General features: G+C 39.2%; 1 protein-coding gene across 1 annotated transcript in view; it reads right to left on the bottom strand.

The window, feature by feature from the left end:
• Nucleotides 1-21,209, bottom strand: part of ZC2HC1B (zinc finger C2HC-type containing 1B) — a gene marked incomplete at both ends in the record, with an annotated part of 33,580 nt that overhangs the window by 3,763 nt on the left and 8,608 nt on the right. Inside the window, 5 exons of the mRNA XM_082668718.1 lie at nucleotides 4,124-4,229; nucleotides 7,671-7,810; nucleotides 17,831-17,969; nucleotides 18,497-18,616; nucleotides 20,902-20,963. Coding sequence (XP_082524844.1) covers nucleotides 4,124-4,229; nucleotides 7,671-7,810; nucleotides 17,831-17,969; nucleotides 18,497-18,616; nucleotides 20,902-20,963 — 567 coding nt within the window. The remainder of the gene's footprint in view (nucleotides 1-4,123; nucleotides 4,230-7,670; nucleotides 7,811-17,830; nucleotides 17,970-18,496; nucleotides 18,617-20,901; nucleotides 20,964-21,209) is intronic.

The raw sequence follows: 21,209 nt of genomic DNA, 5'->3' as shown, positions 1-21,209 counted from the left end.
TGCAAGGGGCCTGGGTTCAATCCCTGGTCAGGGAACTAGATCCCACATGCATGCCGCACTGAGAAGCCCACGTGCCTCACCTAAGGAGCCAGCGAGCCGCAACTAAGGAGCCTGCCTGCTGCAACTAAGGAGCTGGCAAGCCACAACTAAGGAGCCCGCCTGCCGCAACTAAGACCCAGCACAACTAAATAAATTAAAAAAAAAACAAAACAAAGAAACTGAGGCTGAGTTAAAAAAAAAAAAAAAGTAGCTCATCCTGAAAGCTCATCCCAAATGCCTCTACCTCTATGAAGCTTCCTCTCTCTGTCACCTCCTCCATAAAGCCTCCTCAGCAAAGTTGATCTCTTGATTCCCTTAGGACTTTTATATCCCACTGTTAAATATTAGATATTAATAATTACTGACTGCCTCTCCCCCTAGACTTTTTAAAGAATCCATGGGTGTAAGAAACAACCATACACAATAACTAGGGGCTGAGTGAATGAATCCTTTTAAACATCCATGGCAGCTGTGTATCAACTTCATGTAACGTCACATGTTCTCTTGGGCAGAGATTTTCCTGTACATACAAAACTTCTTAGAAGACTCTGGGATGGATAAGGACTGTGCCTGACACGCATTTCCCCTGACTGTGAATTCAGAACAAAATGTTATTAAATGAGAGATTCTAAATGCTTATTTTACTCAAGAGAGTTGAAGAATGATAGCCAGAGTTTTAGAGGGCTAACTACCAGCTAGATGAAGACAGTAAAGAATTTATGTGGAAGGCAAGGGACACCAAGTAGCCTAACTATCGACTGTCAATGTAGAAATAGCAAGACCAACAACAATTTTTAAAAGGCCCTCATATTACAAATAGATTAATACTGACCAGAACAAAAACAATGGCCAGCAGATGTGAATCTGATTCACACAAGGGCCTGTTTACATTAGTGAAAGGGACTGAGTGCTTTTCTCCAAGCCTTGAAGAGTTTTGAAAATTAACCTCCCCTCAGTACACTTCTGCTTCCTCCCCAGAATGGCTCCGAATGAAATGTGCCTAATTTAAAGGCACACTAACGCTGACAATTTTAATTTTAAATGTAAACAGATGAGGCCGCAGGAAAGAATAGAAATTAAATTGAAAAAGCATCTTAAGCCTGAAATAAAACAAAAAGCTACCTCTTAAAGCTAACTAACAGGACAATTCTATCATATGCCAGTAATCTAAGTGAGAAATTATAGACTCAAGATACCCACTTTGCTCCAACATATTTTATTCAAAAAGTATTTACTGAGCACTTCATAACTGCCGTGAACAATTCTAACAGCTAGGGATATAGTAGCACAATACAAAATAGACCAGACAGATCCCTGCTTTCTTGAAACTTACATCCCTTTATCTAGGGGTGGGGGGACAAGAAGGAGATAAACAAACCTGTAATGAAATCAGATGATGATAAATGCCATTTTGAAAAACTACAAAGAGAATTATGGAGGCCTCGATCACTTCTAAATACAGAGGCTGGGGGTGAGGTACACGGGGAAGAGGACACTCAGCAGAGAACTGGAGGGAGGGAGAGAGGGAGGGAGGTAGGGAGAGAGACAGCAGTGCAGATCAGTGAGGGAGGGCTTTGGCTTTCAGCAGAGAGGGCAGCCAGTGCAAAGGCCCTGAGCCGGAAGTGAGCAGGAGCAACACAGGCCGCTGCAGCTGGACTGAGAGACAGTGGACGGCGAGGTCAGGTGGTGGTACAGAACCTAGTGAGGGCCCTGCTGGACTCTGCCTTTTACTTGGCAACATCACAGTAGTTATAACCACGGCTAACTAGTCAAGAACAAATGTAATACCGTTTTGCTTAGATCTGCTGGCCTACTCCTCTGTTTCCTAGTGTATCAAATTGGTGTCTTTGTAGCGTCCCGCTTAATGCCACATACTGGGACACGGGACTGCTAAGCCCTAATTCAGGACCGTTCCACTGATGCCTTGCTGCTGCTTTAAAGAAATTCTTTAGTTCACAGAAGGAAACTCTTCCCCTATTTTCAACACTACGCCTGCCTCCCCCGATTCCCAGTCTCTTTCCAGGTTTACTAGAGTGGGGAATGAAAGTCCTGGACTCCGAGGCTGTACTCAGATTTGACTTGGCACACTGTCAGAGTTGTCTAATCCCGATGAATTAAGAAATATTCCCTCTTGGCAAATAAGCTTCAACCTCAAAATCAAAAGGATGTTTTTCACTGGAAGGGAAGCATTATAATATATTCGTTGAAAAAATAAGAAAAGAAGCTATAGTAGAAAGAAATTGTCTTTTCTGAAGGACACTAATTGTTACACTTTAGAAAAAAGCTTGTTAGTGGAAGTTTTACCAAAAGAACACATATATAATTTGAATTATTTTTTTTCTAAGTGAAAACTAAAACCTACCCCATTGTTAAGTTTCTGCAGATCAGGAAAAAACGAATGATTTGAGTTTAGATGGCTGTGGGGAAATTTTTAAAATATCAATTCAATTTTTAAGCCCATGATAAGCAACTCATGAGGAATTTAAAAACTAATGATAAAAATTTCTAGCGCTATTATTACTTTGACTGTGAAATTGGCACTTCTTATTCTGGTTCTGATAATACCTTCAAAATAAGACTTGTGACCAGATGGGCCAATATGATCATGAATTAATTCATATTGCCTTCATAGTACATGCTGATCATAAAGAATGCGCATTATTACTAATGCAGCTCAATGAAGAGAGAAAGCACAGTAGATATCTAATCCAGCTCTGCTGTTTACCAGTTGTGTGCCTCAGTTTCCCTTTCCATAGATTAAAACATTTGGAGGATTATTGCGAAGATGAAATGAAATGGGTCAAGCATATAGTAAGTACTATAATGGTGGTCATACCTTTTCAGTTATTTGAAGAAATTATTTCATTCTAGGAAGGAAATTCTTCCCTTTTTTCTTTTTTTCCAGCCTTACTGAGATCTAATTGAATATAATGTATAAGTTTAAGGTGTACAATATGATGACTGATACACGTATATATTGCAAAATGATTACCACAATAAGATTAGTTAACACACCCATCACCTCACATAGTTGCTTTTGTGTGTATGTGGTGAGAACATTTAAGATCTACTCTCTTAGCAGTTTTTAAGTATATAATACAGTACTGTTAACTAGAGTCACCACGCTGTACTTTAGATCCTCAGAACTTATTCATCTTATTACTGGAAGTTTGTACCCTTTGACCAACATCTCCCCATTTCTCCCACCCTACACTCCACCTATGGCAACCACCATTCTATTCTCTGTTTTTACTAGTTTAACTTTTTAAGGTTCCACACATAAGTGAGGGCATATAGTATTTGTCCTCCTTCTCTCTGACTTATTTCACTTAGCATAATGCCCTCCAGGTTTATCCATGTTGTCGAAAATGGAAGGATTTCCTTTTCTCTTTTTTTTTTTTTTTTTTTGTGGTACGCAGGCCTCCCACCACTGCGGCCCCTTCCATCACGGAGCACAGGCTCCGGACGCGCAGGCCCAGCGCCCATGGCCCACGGGCCCAGCCGCTCCGCGGTATGTGGGATCCTCCTGGACCGGGGCACGAACCCGCGTCCCCTGCATTGGCAGGCGGACCCCCAACCACTGCGCCACCAGGGAAGCCCTTCCTTTTCTTTTTATTGCTGAATAATATATACCCCATCATTATCCATTCATCCATCAACGGACACGTCAGTTGTTTCTATATCTTGGCTATTTGAAAAATGCTGTAATGAACATGGGAGTATGGATATCTCTCTGAGACAGTGATTTCATTTTCTTCCCTTATTTTCAACACAAAACCTGGCACACTGCCATCTCCTAACTTTAATCTCTTTTTAATTTTACCAGACCAGAGAACATTGGTTCTAGACCCCGCTGTTGTAATCAGATCTAACTTTGTACATTTTCAGAGTTGTCTAATCCTGGTAAATTAGGAAATATCCTTTCTTGGCAAATAAGTTTTAACCTCAAACAAACCCACATATCTTTATATCCCAAAGCAACTTTAGATGTCATAGCTTTTGCTGACTGCCAGCAAATCCCAAAGCCAACAGTGGCCCCCTCTGACTCTGTCATTCGATAGTTGAGATGCTCACTCCAACTCACCTGGCCTGGTTGGGACCACACTGGCCTCCAGGGCCCTGTTCTGCAGCAGAGCTCCCACGGCACTGGTTATAGTCGTTCCTCTTTTTGGACTCATCTGAACCCTACCCTACAGAGAGAGAGAGAGAGAGAGACAGAAAGAGAGACAGAGAAAGAGACAGAAAGACATAGAGACAGAGAGAGAGAGAGAGACAGAGACAGACAAAGACAGAGAGAGAGGGGGCAGAGGGGAAGAGTTCTGTAACCTCAGGTAGCACACAGGATGTAAAGCTGTCTCCCCTTCACCAGCAGCAGGATGGAGTCATGTCTGGGACCTGCGACACCCAGGGGAGGGGGACACGCACACCCTGTACCTTAGTAGCCTCATTCCTGTCCTCCCTGCTGGGGCTCAAAACCATGTCTCGGGTTTTAGAGCTTTCATTCCATAATCAAGCCCTTGGTGGAGTGGTGATATGTTAATCCTGTAAAATTAGTTGTATGGAGACATAAGAAATCACTTAATGTCAATAAGGATAGTTATGGAACATTTTAGTTTTTCATTACACTTGAAGATGATTTTGTTTTTAAATACATGAACAGAGAAGAAAAACAGACACTGGCAGGCAGCTAGTGTTTTAAACATGGAATTCCAACATCTCCATGCCACTCCCCTCCCTGCTGAGCAGCAGTAGCAGAACAGTCACAGTAATACAGAAGAAGGACCAAAAGGTTCCTTGGGAGCTCCTTTGTATACTCCTTTTTACCTCGCTACTGATCCCTCAATATCTCCATGGCAACTCCAGTATAAAGATAACCTGTTCCTCCAAGTGAGAATCCTCACTTGGGCAAGGAGAGCTAGGAGGCTAGAGCAGGCAGCTCATCTCCAGCCAAACAAAGAAAGCTATTTTCAGAGGCCCACACTGGTTTCTTTTGGTTAAGGGTATAACACATTTTTATACTTGATTATGTTTAAAATAGAAACACATTTCAGCTGTGCTGTTAACAGCCCTTCAAAACTGAAACAACACCTCCCTTTTTGTTCTCCTTCTCAATAAGCTCCACTATTAGGCAGGGCCCCAGAGTGGTGAAGCTGGCATAAGGGAAACAGCGCTGCTGTTCAAATACACTCTACAGCGAGTTTACTCAGAAAGCAAGCAATTTTTCTTCTGTGTTCCCAATCACCACTTAGCTCTGGAAAACAAGGAGAGGAACAGGGCCAAGTCACTGGCTGCACTCAGGACAGCCAGCTGGCCTTCTTCAGGAATAAAAAGCACTTCCGTCCGCTGCTTCCCTCTGCTCCCCTTGGGCCCACTGACGCCCACTAACTTTGTGGACTGGTTAGAAGAATCGTTCGAAGAAACATAATGCACCCTTTACTGCTTTAGGAAGTATGGAGTTGTCCTTTTTCCAAAACTAAGTTGAAGTCAAGCCCAAAGCAGTCATATTCCCCACCAAATTGTGGGGCCTATCCCACTATAGGAAAAGACCATGAGAGGGGAAGGAGGGCAGGGCAATGTGGAAAGAGGAAAAGGCCAGGGCACCCTGTGTGCAAGGCACTGTACTGGTATTACCTATAATCCTCCCAACAGCTCGGCAAGACACACGTTAAAGTGAGCCTCAAAGAATTGAAGTAACTTTTCCAAGTTTACCTGTAGATAATATAAAACTGAAAGTCAAACCCTGACTACTGACTGAAAAATCTGGGCTCTTTCTACATTGCACTGCTTCCCATGATATTTCAGGTGTAAAGATTGAATCTCTACAACTACATTTATCATAACCACCTTGCCTGCCCCACCAACACACCTATCTCCTGCCTTCTGTGTTCCTTTATCTAGATGTGTCGTATTATCTGCCAGGCTCTGGAGCTAAAAACCTTTCTGCCAACACTGATCCTCTTTTACCTTACACTCGATCAGCTTCTCCGTCCCAACAATTATTTCTTAAATCTACCCGCTCCTCCACACTCACACTCACTCACACACACACACACACACACCCCATTAGTCTTCTTACTCTGAGCCCTCATTTTCTTTTCCTGTTGCTGTGGCTTCTAACTGGTCTCTCGCCAAACCATCTTGAACACTAACTGCAAGGGTGATCTTTCTAAAAAACCAATTCCATGTCACTCCAATCTGCACTATGTGACCAGTTTACACTGCATATAGAATGACACATGAGGCCAGTGATGGATGGCTGGACAGAAAAGCTGAGGTGGTCAGTCTGCAGGGAGAAGAAAAAGCAGCAGCAGAGCAGGAAGAAGAGACAAGATGGAAAGATGGACAGGAGGACTTCCTGGGTTCCAGGGAACTTTCAATTCCTGCTTCCAGGCCCTCAGGCTGGTTGGCCTCAGATTTAGGGCACCTATTCACTTAATCCCCTTTTTCCTCCTCTCTGAGCCAGCCTGGCTTAAAGCCCTTGTGGCTCTGACGCTCACCTGGACTGTCCCATCCCGTCACTCAGCCACAGGCACTCTAGGCTTCGCTCCACGTGGCGGGCTCCTCAGGCCATGAGCTGGACACTTTGTGCACAGTGTCCTTCCCAACTTCAAATCTAGACTGGTAAACCCATCTGTATTTTGCAGAAAGTATCTGCTTCTCTTTGAAGCCTCTGCTGAATCACAAGTGGCCTCTGCCTCCATCTCGCTCCTGTATATGCCAACCACTACACCTTCCTACTGCACTGTTTCCAAGGCCACCTCCTCCTCCGAATCACAAATCCTTGGTCAACCAGCACTTGGCACAGTGGCTGCTTCAGCACAGATATTCAGTAACTGTCTAGTATATGCTGAGCTAGAGCTCAGGTCCATAGTCCGTGGGGTGTGCTATCGTTAGAGAGGGTCCCATCCCTATTACATATTGGATATCATGGAAATCTTTCTAAACATGCTTCATACTGTTAAGTATTGAGAACAATTTAATCTTTTCTTGGTATCTAAGCCATGTTTATGAAACTAATGGTTCTCATGGTATGCTGTAAGCTATGTCCCCGGCACCTTTGATGTGTATGGAGCTGTCTGCTCTCCCCAGTGTTGTCTTTATAAATCTATTGTCTTCCTGGTCCAGTGTTATTTTACTTATTTGTACCTATTTATAACAGCTGTTTTATCCATTTACCTTCAATTGCTGACTCTGGCTTTGAATAGGGTGAAGACCCCTCTCCACAGAGCAAACACATGACCTGTAGAACAAGACCTCCCTTGTGACGGCTTCCCCCACTTAGGCCAGTTTCACCTCAGGTTCAAGAGTCTTTTTGAGGTGGTTAAGGCTGATAACCACCATTGGTTAGAATTTTACCGTAATACTATAGAAGCACTACTTATACATCTAAGGCTTCAACCTAAGAAGCTTCAAACACTGTAGAAAATTTTTTTCTACAACACCCAAAGGTGCTGTTAGCTGGGAAGCACCCCTCAAAAAAAAGCCAAGTCCCATGAAGATGAGTGACAGTAATTGGCTATCTCGATCCTCACACTTCTCAGGATGGGTAATTTAGGTTCCCTAGCAAATTCTACCTGCTTTCCCTAGGCATGTAAGGGCACAAGAGCCAGCACTTGGGGAGAGATATTCACCTGTGCCCTGGTTGCCAATTTGGCTGCTGTCTGGGCTGGATAAAAGACTCGGCGAGAAGACTGATCCTTGCAGAAATTAATGTGTTGAGTGGCTGCGGTTTCATTAAATCTCCTCATACAATATGGACACCGAATATAATCTGAATGTAAAGATAACAATGAAAAAGCAATTAACATTTCAAAAACAACTCTGGAAGGGACTATATGAAATGAAGTAAATAGAATATGAACTCTGCTCCAACATGAAAGAGAGGTACCAAACTCTGGTTTGAGACAGGCTATTCCAGAGGGGGAGACATGCAAGGGCTCAAATAAAAGACAAGGTTTGGTAAATTTTTTCTACCTATGCACTTATTTCAGTTAAAAGTGTTCCCTTAAAATGTTTACATGCTATGTTGCTTTCTTAGAAAATAGATTAATTATATATACTTCGGAACTTCCCAATTAAATGAATTATTTAGTGAACGATTATGTAAAGAAAGGAGTCCTAGAATCACAGAATATTGATATTGATGACTGAACGGCACAGAAGATTCAAAAGCCCCAGCTGTGGTACTGAGTGGGACAGAAGTTTATACAAAAGTTATGGAGCTACAGAGGGAGTAAGATGTTTCAAAATGTGGGTTTGGGGGATGGCATTTGAAACCAATGTCACAGTCCTTCTGCAGTGGCCAGATTTTCCCACTGAACTCCTAAGTGAGGAGGCAATTGATATGTTCAGAAAGGGGGTTAGGAAAAGGGAGCAGGTGAGGGTTCAAAAACAGAAAAGGGAAGAGCTTCCTGTGTTAGAACCTCTCTGGCAGCCCTGAGGGCACGGGGTCCTCTGAGGTTCTGGGGAATACCCATTGGTCTCAATTTGTCTCATTTGCAATTACTAGACAGTGGGAAAAAGGAGAAGTGAGAAAGATCTAAGGTCTTCTCAGAACGTGGAGATGCTCACACGTTCCAAAACCAGGTTGGAGCCTCCTCCTCCAAAGCAAGGGGGACCATGGGGGTCGTGTTGTTTTGTTTTGCTTTAGGCGCCTGGAAGGATGACAAAGTGGACATGTGCAACGTAAGAGAATAACTACCTCTTTCCTCAGGAAGGGCCTGAGATAGCACCACCTTAAACTCTGTGTGGAAGTTTGGTTTAGCACAGAGTCAAAATTCCTACACGTGTGCATGGGTATTTAAGGCAGTGAGGTCTTCAAAGTTAAGAGTTTTTTGAAGACATCTTTTAAAGCAGTTTGGGGAGTTTTCTACTTGAACAAATCATTTCCTAAAATGAATACTCATAAAATGAAAGAATTGGAATATGTAAGGAATTGGAATGAAAGAAATGGTTAGCACTTAACCTAACAGTTTATTGCACACTCTGGAAGGCATTACTTCATCATTAATTCCATACTTACTGAACACCTATTATGCTCCAAGCAACTTGGGGATACAATGTCTCTGTAATCAAGGACTAAGCATTCTAATACAGAAACAAAATTTTCCCATAGTGACAAATTCCTTGAACAAAATAGAACAGGACAAAGTAAAATAGAACAAAATAAAATAAAATAGAAATGGTGAAGGCTATGCAGCCTGCCTGACTGGTTCTGAGCCTGAGCTCTTCACCTATGTGTGTGAACTTGGGCATGTTTCTGAACCTCCTTAAGCTTCAATTTCCCCAGTACCTACATATCACCTGTATCATTGAGTTGTTATGAAAGTTAACTATGATAATCCACAGTAGGGCCTGGTACAGTGGGTGGGGAGAACATGCTGTAACTATAAGGAAACAGGCCCAGCCAGGTTGTGTTCCAACTATCAAACAGGAAAGAAACTGCTTATGAAAACTAAAATAGGAAGTGCCATTATCATGCAGGACTCATTTACGATGGTGCAGAAAAACATCTAGAACGGGGTTCGTGGTTCAGGGGTTATTTCTTTAGTTTTACCGGCTGAAAAGTCAAGGTTTATATCAGAAATGCTGCTACCATAAACCAGACTCAGTTTGGGCAAAGACAGTGATTATGGCAGTGACTGTGTTGCTTCCTTAATCCCACTTGTTCATTCATTCATTGTGCCCTTCTGTGTGTTTGGCACTATATGCACTGTGGAGGAAACCAAGTTGAAGCGTAGTATTTCCCTGCTGACAAAGATCTTAGAGACGACTAGAGGCCTAGGTAAAGAAGCAGACAATTACCACTCCGGGGAATAAGCTTTGAAAGGAGGAAGCACTAGGTCCTCCAGGAGTCCACAGGAGGAACACGAAGCCCAGACTTTAGGGGCAGAGGAAGAGAACATCAAATATACTGAGAATGCAAAAACTCTTTTCTTGCAACAATAATTTGAACACAGCATGGCTGAGCTACACGTTCGACCCTCGTCTCAATCTGAGTCACCTCTTCCTCTATCAATAATGATGTCATAAAAATCACTATGTGCTATCTATTTCAATAGATAATGATTTATAACTAATTAATTTATTAATTAATTTATTTTTTGCCACACCGTGCAGCATGCAGGATCCTAGTTCCCTGACCAGGGATAGAACCCGTGCCCCCTGCAGTGGAAGCTTGGAGTCTTAACCACTGGACCACCAGGGGATTCCTGATAATGATTTTTAATGTCTTATTCCGTATCTCATAAAAGATTAAAGTAGAAAAACAAGCATCATTTAAAAATGCAAGCACTTTGTTGAGTACCCATGTCTACATAGCCCTGTGAAACGTGGACCAAATGTCCCAGGACCACTGAAAATCCCAATTGTAAATATTCTATATCACTGCCCTCATAAACTGTCACACAATCCTGGAAAGTTGAATGATTGGCAAACTTACTTAAGTCAGTAAGAATTAGAATAAATACATGCACGTCACAAAAACTGAGCCATGAAATAAGGAATCATGCTGGAAAAAAAATGGAAGCTCATACCTACTAGGCCATATGATTAATAATACTAGTAATATCTGAATAAATTTTCTAAGTATTTAAGCTGGAGAATATATGGGCTAATATAAAATCCCTGCACAATCAAAATAATTGAATAGTAATGAAAATGTGCTATTGGAGGTAATCATTTTGCTTGGTGCATAAAATTATAATAAGGGCATAGGGAAGAATTTAATTATAAAACTGTATTTTAGCATAAAAATGTAAAGGGCAGAAAAATAAACTGTACACTTGATGAGGCCTGTACACAAAGGGAATTATTTATTTTAAAGAAACAATAATCCCCACATTTTAAATCCAATGTGGAAATTAGAGAAATTCACACAGCAGACCATCTGACATGGTTTCACTATTCAACTAAAGAACTAGAAGGTAGCCATCAACCCTGCAGCTTCTGCTATTAAAATGAAGTAGTTCTCATAAAAGATGCTTTTATTATACAAAGCTTCTTGCTAAAGTATTATCAAAATCACAGCCATAGATCTTTCTATGGAACATCTTAAGACAACACATGATTTCAAGTTAATTTTCATAAGCACCTAGCAAAAATGAAGCAATTATTAAGAGTATTTTCTGGTACTGAAGTTCAGATGATTTATTTTACGGATGATTTTTATAGTATTACACTTTGGTTTTGTTTGTTTTACTTTTTATTTTATTTATTTATTTTTTGGCTGTAACACTTGGCTTGCGGGATCTCAGATCTTAGTTCCCCAACTAGGGATTGAACCCGCGCCCCCGACAGTTTAAGTGTGGAGTCCTAACCACTGGAACACCAGAGAATTCCCTTTTTATACTTTTTAGAATGAACTTTGAGGAATAAGTTATGTGCATTAAAATGCACCTATTTTAAGTGTACAGTTTGAAAAGTTTTGACAAATACATACATTTGTGTAACCACCCCAATTAAAATATGAAACAAGTCTATTACCTCCAAAAGTTCCTTCATGCCCCTTTTCAGTCAATAATTCCCCCAAACCCAGACTCAAGCAACCAAAGATCTATCTTCCTGTCACTAAAGATAAGTTTTACCTCTTCTATATCTTACTACAAGACAGCATCCATGGTGTGCTACATGTATAGTTGCACTTTCTTCTTACTGTTCAGTTGTATTCCATTTTGTAAATATTCCACAGTTTATCCATCCACTTGTTGATGGTCATGTTCAGTTTATGCTACTTAAATGGAGCTGCTATAAACATTAATATGTAAGTCTTTTTTAAGGACATGTTTTCCATTTTTTGCACAAACAGCTAGGAGTGGAATCACTGTATAGGTAAGTGTATGTTTAACTTAAGAAAATACCAAAGTGGCTGTACTATTTTAGACTCCCAGCAGCAGCAGCAGCAGCGTATGAGCGTTCCAGTTGTTCCATATCTTAACCATCACTTGTATTGTCAGTTTTTTATTTTAGCCATTCAAGTGGGTGTGTAGTGGTATCTCACTGTGGTTTTTTTTTTTTTTGCGGTACGCGGGCCTCTCGCTGTTGTGGCCTCTCCCGTTGCGGAGCACAGGCTCTGGACGCGCAGGCTCAGCGGCCATGGCTCACGGGCCCAGCCGCTCCGCGGCATGTGGGATCTTCCCGGACCGGGGCACGAACCCATGTCCCCTGCATCGGCAGGCGGACTCTCAACCACTGTGCCACCAGGGAAGTCCTCTCACTGTGGTTTTAATTTACATTTCCCTGATGAAAATGATGCTGAGTATCTTTTCACATGCTTAATGACCATTATTTTGTGATGTTCTGTTCAAATACATCTCTTGCCTTTTCCTTATTGGGTTGACTTACTATTGAGTTATAAGACTTCTTTATATATTCTTGATATTTGACTTTCATCAGATACATGTATTATAAATATTTTCTTATCCTGTACCTTGCCTTTGCATTTTCCTAATGGTGTCTCTGAAAACTAATGTTTTTAATTTTGGTGAAGCCCAATTTATCAACTTCCTTTTTAAAAACCTGTTGCTGCATTTTGTGTCCTGCTTAAAAAATCTTTGTTGACTCTTAGATAAAAGATGTTTGGTTTTTCTAGAAATCTTATAGTTGTTGCACTTTATAGGTCAATGATTCATTTTGAATTAATTTTTGTGTATAGTATAAGACTATCCTTTCCCATGTTGAATTACTTTTGTTAAAAATCAACTGCCCATAGATTGGGGGGAGATCTATATTTAGATTCTCTTTTCTGTTCAATTGATATATTAATACCAAATTTCCATGATTACTGTAACATTATAGTAAGTCTTGACATCAGGTAGTGTAAGTCCTCCAATTTTATTCTTTTTTCAAAACTATCCTGGCTATTCAAGATCCTTTGAATTTCTGTGTAATTTTAGAATCAGCTGGTCAATTCCTACTTGGCAAAGAAAACTTGCAGGGATCTTCACTGGAACTACATTGAGTCCATAGATCAATCTGGGGAGAACTGACATCATAACACAATGCATGAGTCTTCCAAACCATGAAAATGGTAAATCTCTCCATCTATTTTAGTCCTCTTTAATTCCTCTAAGCAATGTGTTGTGGTTTTCATTTTAAAAGTCTTACACATATTTTGTTAAATATATGCCTAAGTATTTCATGTTTTTTACATGATTGTAATGGCATTTTTCATTTCATTTTTTCAGTTGTTTATGCCTAGTGTATAGAAATACAATTCACTTGTGTATATTGACCTTATAACCTGAAAGCTTGTTAAAGGAACTTTTAATTTCAGTAGCTTTTTTTGTAGTTTCATAAGATTTTCTACATTTACTCATTCATGATCATGTTGTCTGTGAATAAGGATAGTTTTACTTCCTCCTCTCCAATCTTTAAATTTATGTGTATGTATGTATGTGTGTATAAAATATATAATTTTTTCTTATTACACTGGGTACTATGTCCAGTATAGTGTTAACCAGAAGTGGTCAGAAAGGACATCCTTGCTTTTTTCTTAAATTCAGTGGGAAACTGTTCAGCTTTTCACCGTTAAGTGTGATATTAGCTGTAGATTTTTCAGAGATGTCCTTTATTAAAAGGAAGTTCCCTTCTATTTCTACCTTTCTAAGAGTTTTCTTTTTTAAACATGTATGGGTATTACATTTTCTCACAGGCTTTTTTCCTGTAGCTACTGAGATGATCACATGCTTTAAAAAATATTTTGTTAATATGATGAATTACATTTACTATTTTCTTCCTTCTACTTAATTTAGGTGTAATTTGTTCTTCTTTTTTTTAACTTTTTTTAAAAAATAAATTTATTTATTTATTTTTGGCTGTATTGGGTCTTCGTTGCTGCGCGCGGGCTTTCTCTAGTTGTCGTGAGTGGGGGCTACTCTGTGTCGTGGTGCGCAGGCTTCTCGTTGCGGTGGCTTCTCTTGTTGTGGAGCATGGGCTCTTCAGTAGTTGTAGCACACGGGCTCTAGAGCACAGGCTCAGTAGCCGTGGCACACAGGCCCAGTTGCTCCACTGCATGTGGGATCTTCCCGGACCAGGGCTTGAACCCGTGTCCCCTGCATTGGCAGGCAGATTCTTAACCACTGCACCACCAGGGAAGCCCTTTTTCTAACTTTTTAAAGAGGAAGTTTAAGGCAATTGATTTAAACCTTTTTTCTTTTCTAATATAAGCATTTTAAGCTATAAACTTCCCTCTAAGCACTGCTTTAGCTGAATCCCACAAATTTTGGTATGTTTTCATTACCATTCAGTTCAAAATATTTTCTAATTTTTCTTGTTCTTTCTTCTTAGATCCATGGGGTATTTAGAAATGATTTATTTCCAAATATTCAGGAGTTTTCTAGATATATTTTCATCATTAATTTCTAATTTAATTCTGTTGTGGTCAAATAACATAGTCTGTATGATTTCAGTCCTTTTAGATTTATTAAGACCCACTTTGTGCTCCTGCACGTGGCCTATCTTGATTGAACGTTACATGTGTACTTGATAACAATTATACTCTGCTGTTGCTGTGTATCACACTATAGCTATAGATGTTAATTGGGTCAAAATGTTACAAGCATTTCAGACTGATAGGTCTTCTTGATGAATATATCTTTTTAATTATTATCTCTGTTAATAATACTTGCCCTGAAGTTTACTTTTCCTGATATTAGTATTAGCTACTCCAGTTTTATGATTATTATTTGAATGCATATCTATCTTTTCCTGTGCTTAACATGTCAATCTACAATTGTTCACACACTGCTGGTATTTCTCTTTTTATCCAGAGGAAAAGCACAAATCATAAGTGTACGGCTCCATGAAATGCTCACAAACTGTGCACACCCGTGAAACCAACCCAGATCAAGACACAGAGAGTTCCCACCAATCCCCCTTGAGTTGCCTCCTAGTTGTCCCCACCCCTCCAAGTAAAATGACCTCCTGACTTCTAATCTCAGAGACTGAAACCTGAAGCTTCTAAAAAATTGAGTTTCTGATATTTATAAATAAGGAAGTCTGCATTCCTGCCATCCTTTGAGAAATCAGACCCAGCAACCTTGGGTGTGCGTTCCTTTGAGGCAGCTGTGTGCTGAGGCAGGAGCAGCTGTCCCTTAGGGAGGGTGTAGCCTCTCTAGGCCCACCTGGCTCACCTCATTTTGTCACCTGCCTGGCTTGCTTATTTGTGTCTTTATATTTAAGGTGTGTTTCTGTGGAAAGCATATAATTGGACCTTGCTTTATTATTCAGTGTGACAATCTCTGCACTTTATCCTAAGTGTTTAGGTCATTTATATGCAATTGTCCATATGGTTAGGTTTAAATCTATCATCTTGCTATTTGTTTTTATCCTACCAGGTCTTTGTTCCTTTTTTCCTCTTTTCCTGTCTTTTTTTAGATTGAATTTTTTTCCATGTATTGTCTTATTAGCTATACATCAATATTTTTGAATGTTTACTCTAGGGCTTATTAATAGGGATCTTTATGATATAATACTCTATCTTCAAACAATGCTATACCTATTCATGTATACCGTAAGAACCTTTCAACAATATACATTCATTTTCCTCACTCAACCTTATCCTATTATTTTCATACATATCACTTCCAAATGTTATAATACCCATGTTATTACTTACACTTTAAAAAGTCATTTATAACCCTCAGCTGACATTATACTCAATGGAAAGCAAGACAAGGATGTCTGCTTTCACCAGTGCTATTTAACATGATATTGGAAGTTCTAGCCAGAAGGTTTAGACACAAAAAAGAAATAAAAGGCATACAAATAGGAGAGGAATAGGTAAAATTATCTCTGTTCACAAATGACATAATCAAATATGTAGAAAACCCTTAAGATTCCACACCAGAAACCAACTGTTAGAGCTAATAAGCAAAATTCAGCAAAATTGCAGGACAAAATCAACTCACAAAAATTGCCTGTACGTCTATACACTAACAATCTGAAAAGAAAGTCAACAATTCCATTTACAATAACATCAAAAGAATAAAGTACTTAGAAATAAATTTAACCAAAGAGGCAAAAGACTCATACACTGAAAACTACAAAGCACTGCTGAAAGAAATTAAAGAGGACGTAAATGAATGGAAAGACATTCCATGTTCACGGACTAGAAGACAATATTGTTAAGATGACAACTACGCCCAAAGTGATGTACAGATTTAATGCAATCCCTATCAAAACTCAATGGCATTTTCAGAAATAGAAAAATAAACCCATCCTAAAAATTCATATGGAATCTCAAAGTTTCTAAATAGCCAAAATAATCTTAAAATACTCTCCACTTCCTGATTTCAAAACATACTACAAAGCTATAGTAATCAAAGCAGTGTGGTACTGGTATAAAGATAGACATATAGAAAAATGGAATAGAATAAAGAGCCTAGAAATAAGCCTTCATATATATAGTCAATTGACTTTTGATAAGTGTGCCAAGACCTTTCAATGGGGAAGGTACAGTCTTTTCAACAAATAGTGCTGAGAAAGGTACCACATGTAAAACTAGATATCCAACTTCCAATGATCTTACTTTATACCACATTCAAAAATTACTTGGATCAAAGATCTAAATATAAGAGCTAAAACTATAAAAACTGTTAGAATAAAAAACACAGGGGAGAGACTTCAAGATACTGGAGTATTTGACATCAAAAGCTAGGCAACAAACAAAAAAATAGGTAAATTGGACTTCATCAAATTACTTTTGGGCATCAAAGGTACCATCAAGAGAGTGAAAAGACAGTCCACAGAATGAGAGAAAATATCTGAAAATCCTATACCTGATAAGGGATTCGTGTTAACATTAATCTAATCATGCCTCTGGACCTAATTTCTAATTTACAAAAAAACAGGGGATGGAGAAACAAGTTAAATGTTAATTAATATGACTTAAAAAGCAGACAAATCCAGAACATGAGACATTCTAAAAGATAAGTGGCCTGGCAGGGGTATTTTGCAGGATTAAAAGGGACTAAAGAGACAACAAAAGACAATGCATGAACCTTGACTGAATCCTGGATTGTGGCTGAGTGGTGAGGAGAGAGCTTCAAAAGACATTCTTAAGATAACTGGGAAAATATGACTTCATATATTTAGTGTGATAATAGTATTGTGGTTATGCAGAAAAATGTACTTAAGAAATGCATGGTGAAATAGTTATGGGTAAAGTGTGATGATGTTTAAAACTTACTTTTAAATATTTATGCCCCCTCACAAAAAAAAGACAAAGAGATAAAAAATATGACAATAATGTCCAAATTGTCAAATTTAAGTGGAAGGTATATGAGTGATCATTGTACTATTCCTTCCTCTTTTCTGTGTATTTGAAAATGTTCAAAATAAAAAGCTGAGGGTAAAAAAGCTGTGGGCCACTAACTGTACAACTTGAAATGGTTAAAATGGTGATTTTATATTTTTATCTCAAAAAATTAAAACAGCTGTGGGTATTTGATGCTATGGAGCTATTACAGAACTGCTTAAACTGCTCTGCCCAGCTCCGTTCTCATAAACCAGGATGTGAGGGGCATCCCCTGGAGTTCTGTAATGCCATGACACTGGGTACAGTGGTGCACTCATGTTGAGGTAGAGTTAGAAGGAAACACAGAATCTTTACACAGAATTGAAAAAAATAGGATAATATAAATTTTATGATAAATTTACTTTTATATAATTTAATTACTATTGTTAATTTTAGAGTTTATAGGAGGAAGGCATAATGACTAGGCCAAAAATCAAGCATAGCCTCAATTGGTTAAGAGTAAAATGTCAAAAGCAAACCAAACTGGACACACACCTAGGTTGATGGACGGAGGGGGTGGAGGTGGGAGAGGCTGGCCTTCTTTAATGGCTAGTGTACACTGCTTTGCTGATCGAATCGCAGTAATGAAGTCTTCATGTTGTTGTCTCCAGTTAGATTTTCTCATGGATTGAGGCTATAAAAAAATAAAACGTATACTAACCTAGACTATGTATCTCACCATTATAATTTTTTTTAAAGCTAGGATTTGAACTTACAAGAAACAGAACTGTGAAATTTGGAGAAAAAAGAGAATTTGTTTTCCAAAGGTACCAAAAGAGGTTTGGAAAATACAGTAATAAAATTTGCAAGTCACAATAGTGAGGGAAAACACAAAATAACCATCAGGAAAACAAAGAAATTACAAAACTTTAAAGGAAGACTTAAATGTAAGATTAAAAATGACTGTCTTCCAAGTTAATTGCTGGATTTAATGCTACTCTAATGAAAATATAAACGAGATTTTTTTGCCACATCTGGAAAGTATCTGAAATACATTTGGAAATCTAAGTGAGCATGATTAAAAAGAAAACAGTAAAGGTGGATTATACTTACATGACATTACACTGCATTATCAAGCAAAAATGAAACCAGAGAGCCAGAAAAAGGCTTTAATGTACTGAAGGAGATAATCAAGAACAGCAAGGAAGATATCGATAGTACCTTGGATTGAGGAGCCTTCCACACAGTGGGAATGTCAGTGCCCTGTAATCTTTGTTTTAAGGAATTGAAAGGTTTACGCTTTTTGTTGAACAGTTTTCTACGTATTGGTCCATGCCTTTCCTAGAAAAGAAGGAGTGGGGATTAAAATTTTTAACATGTACAATCACAAAGTTCGTAATGCCTCAGTGTACTCAAGCAGCCCCTGCTGCAGTGACTGGGTTGCACCTTCAGAGCCAAGTTCATTCTCTAACTCTCAAATCACAGCAGAGCAAATCCATCTGGCTCTCTTCACCCATGTTACACATAACGAGATATTGTGTTTGGGCAAGGTCAATAAAAGGCCTCTTCAGCTAAAGAAACTTACTTAAAATTTGGTCTTACATATTTAACTCTATCACTTGGGCTCAATGAATAGTTCCAAGCATTAAATAATGTTGAAAAGGCAAACTTTCTAGTTTAAGTTGAAATAAATTATTTCTGATATTCGGCTAGGTACTCACTGAAGCCAAGGAACTTTTCTTATTTCTTCTATTCTGTTTCCTGCCTTCACTGCTCTTAAATTCCAAAAGCACGTCATCCAGGAATTGAGTCCCAATAACCTTAACATTGTTTTCCCATCATTTTGAAGGAACTCTTTGCATACAGCAAGGGGAAACTTAGCTTCTTACCAGTGGAACCTTCTCAGAAAAGCTCTTCTTACCACTCAACATTTCAAAATTGAGTTTAACTGGGTTACTTTTCTACACACAGCAAATCAAACCACTTAACTCCTGAAAAGGAGTGGAGAGGTTTCAAAGAAATATTTGAGAACATCTGCAAGAAACAACTGGGACAACCATACCACGAATGAAAAATACACCAATTCCATTTAAGTTATGAAGACATTTTCCCTTAGTGTGTCCAAACATTTCACATTCATGAAGTCATTTATTTTAGAGCAAATCTAAGCTTATAATATTAAATTTTAAAATATTACAATACTTATAAGACAATCGGCAGAGAAAACTACTCCAGGCAGTAGACCTGTAAGTACTCAGCATTTCTGGTAAAAAAAAAAAACAGGGAGCCAGCATACAGAGCTTTGCCTGTGTACCATTTTTATAAAGTCTGCACTGCACCACTATGGGATTATGCCAGGATCTTTGCCTTCCACTCTTAAGTCCTCTTCCTTGGTGGTCATGTAGCTCACAACAGCTATCACTTAGACAGTTGCTTTGTCCAGACCCAAAAAATACAGGCTCCATGAAAAATCACTGCACCTGGCTACGAACAAGCCATACCACTTTAAACTGAAGGAGAGAGAGAGAGAGCAGACCACTTGATCAAATGCTCTTTGTAGCCTAGAAATGGGTCAATGAAGTAAAACTCAAGAGGACCCAAGAATACTTGGCATTTAGTGATCCCTCTTCAAACGGTACCTTCTAGGTCTCAAATCCATTCTCATGGGGTGCAGTCCTGGGTTAGCAAAGGCAGCTCCCTAGTGGATTGTTGGGATACAACAGGCCCTGTGAGTTCCCCTTCTAGATCCAGCAAACTCTAGCTGCGGTTAACTAGAACAGATATTTCACTTTTAAATTCCCCACAGAAATAAAACCTACAACCTCATTTGGTAGTCTTTTGCCCCAAATGCAGTCAGGTTTATAGTCCAAATTCTTTTAAGTTCAAAACAAGTCTCTTTGACCTAAATGTCCCAACAGTTCATTATCATCTTAGATTTTTGTTTTAAATCGTTTTTCTTGGGAACTCCTTCATAATATGGGGGGCCTACTACCTGTCTGTTTCCCTAATTTTGAAATAAATCAAGCTTTTATTCAACTTTATAGGCATCAATCCGGGGACCTGACATGCAGTTAGCTTGAATCTAATTAACAATTAGGTCTTGGAACAAGCCTTACATCCATTTTGTTCAAATTACATAAAACCCCTGAAACTAGAGAGTTCTGTCTTTATACGTGGCAAAGCAGGAAACAGAGGGAGGTTAAAGGACTTGTCAGAATTAGTGACAAATTTGAGGCTAAAAGCCAAGTTTCCAGATGCTCCAAATTCAATGTTCATTCCTCTTGACTAGCTAATTTCCCTGGTGCTTTGGCCTTAAAATTTGAATTTTTGATGCTTATAGAAAAGGCGAAAGAGCCAAAACCTCTCAAGAGACAATCAGCTGTGCCAAGATACTTTCATCTGGCTTCCTTTTAGTAAGAGGACCATGTTTAATAAGTTCCCTTTTGAATGGGGCAGCACTGATCTGCTTAAGTGTCCTCTGGGCCTGCCAGCCATAGGTTATGTACTTTTCTCCCCTTGCTTTCCCTCCACATCTGTCTTTAATCTTTGCCACTGTGGCCTCCTCACTGACTTGACAGTTCATTTAACTCCAATGAAACACATCTACAAAATGTCTTTATGTTTACCAGAACATCTGCTGCAAAGCGTCTTCCACAGACTTCACAGGGAAATAATTCCTGATTGCCATCTGTATAGGATCCAAGAGCACATTATGTTAATTTCACAGAATTGCCTGCCCGAGAAGAAATGATTAACTGGAGGAGACCTCAATAGCTTGATATCCTCACTCTCTTTTCCCCTCTCCAACTACTTCCTTCTATTAGGAAGATCCTTTGTAAAACTCACCCGTTTTCCTCTCCTAACCTAGACTTCTCACTTCACTGAACAGATAAAGTCCATATGCTTCAGGCAACTAGAGTATAATTATTTAATA

Source organism: Grampus griseus (assembly GCF_964374135.1).
Source record: "Grampus griseus genome assembly, chromosome: 13".
Classification (NCBI taxonomy): Eukaryota; Metazoa; Chordata; class Mammalia; order Artiodactyla; family Delphinidae; genus Grampus; species Grampus griseus.
The sequence above is the reverse complement of the archived record's forward strand: the minus strand, read 5'-3'. Positions and strand labels throughout refer to the sequence as shown.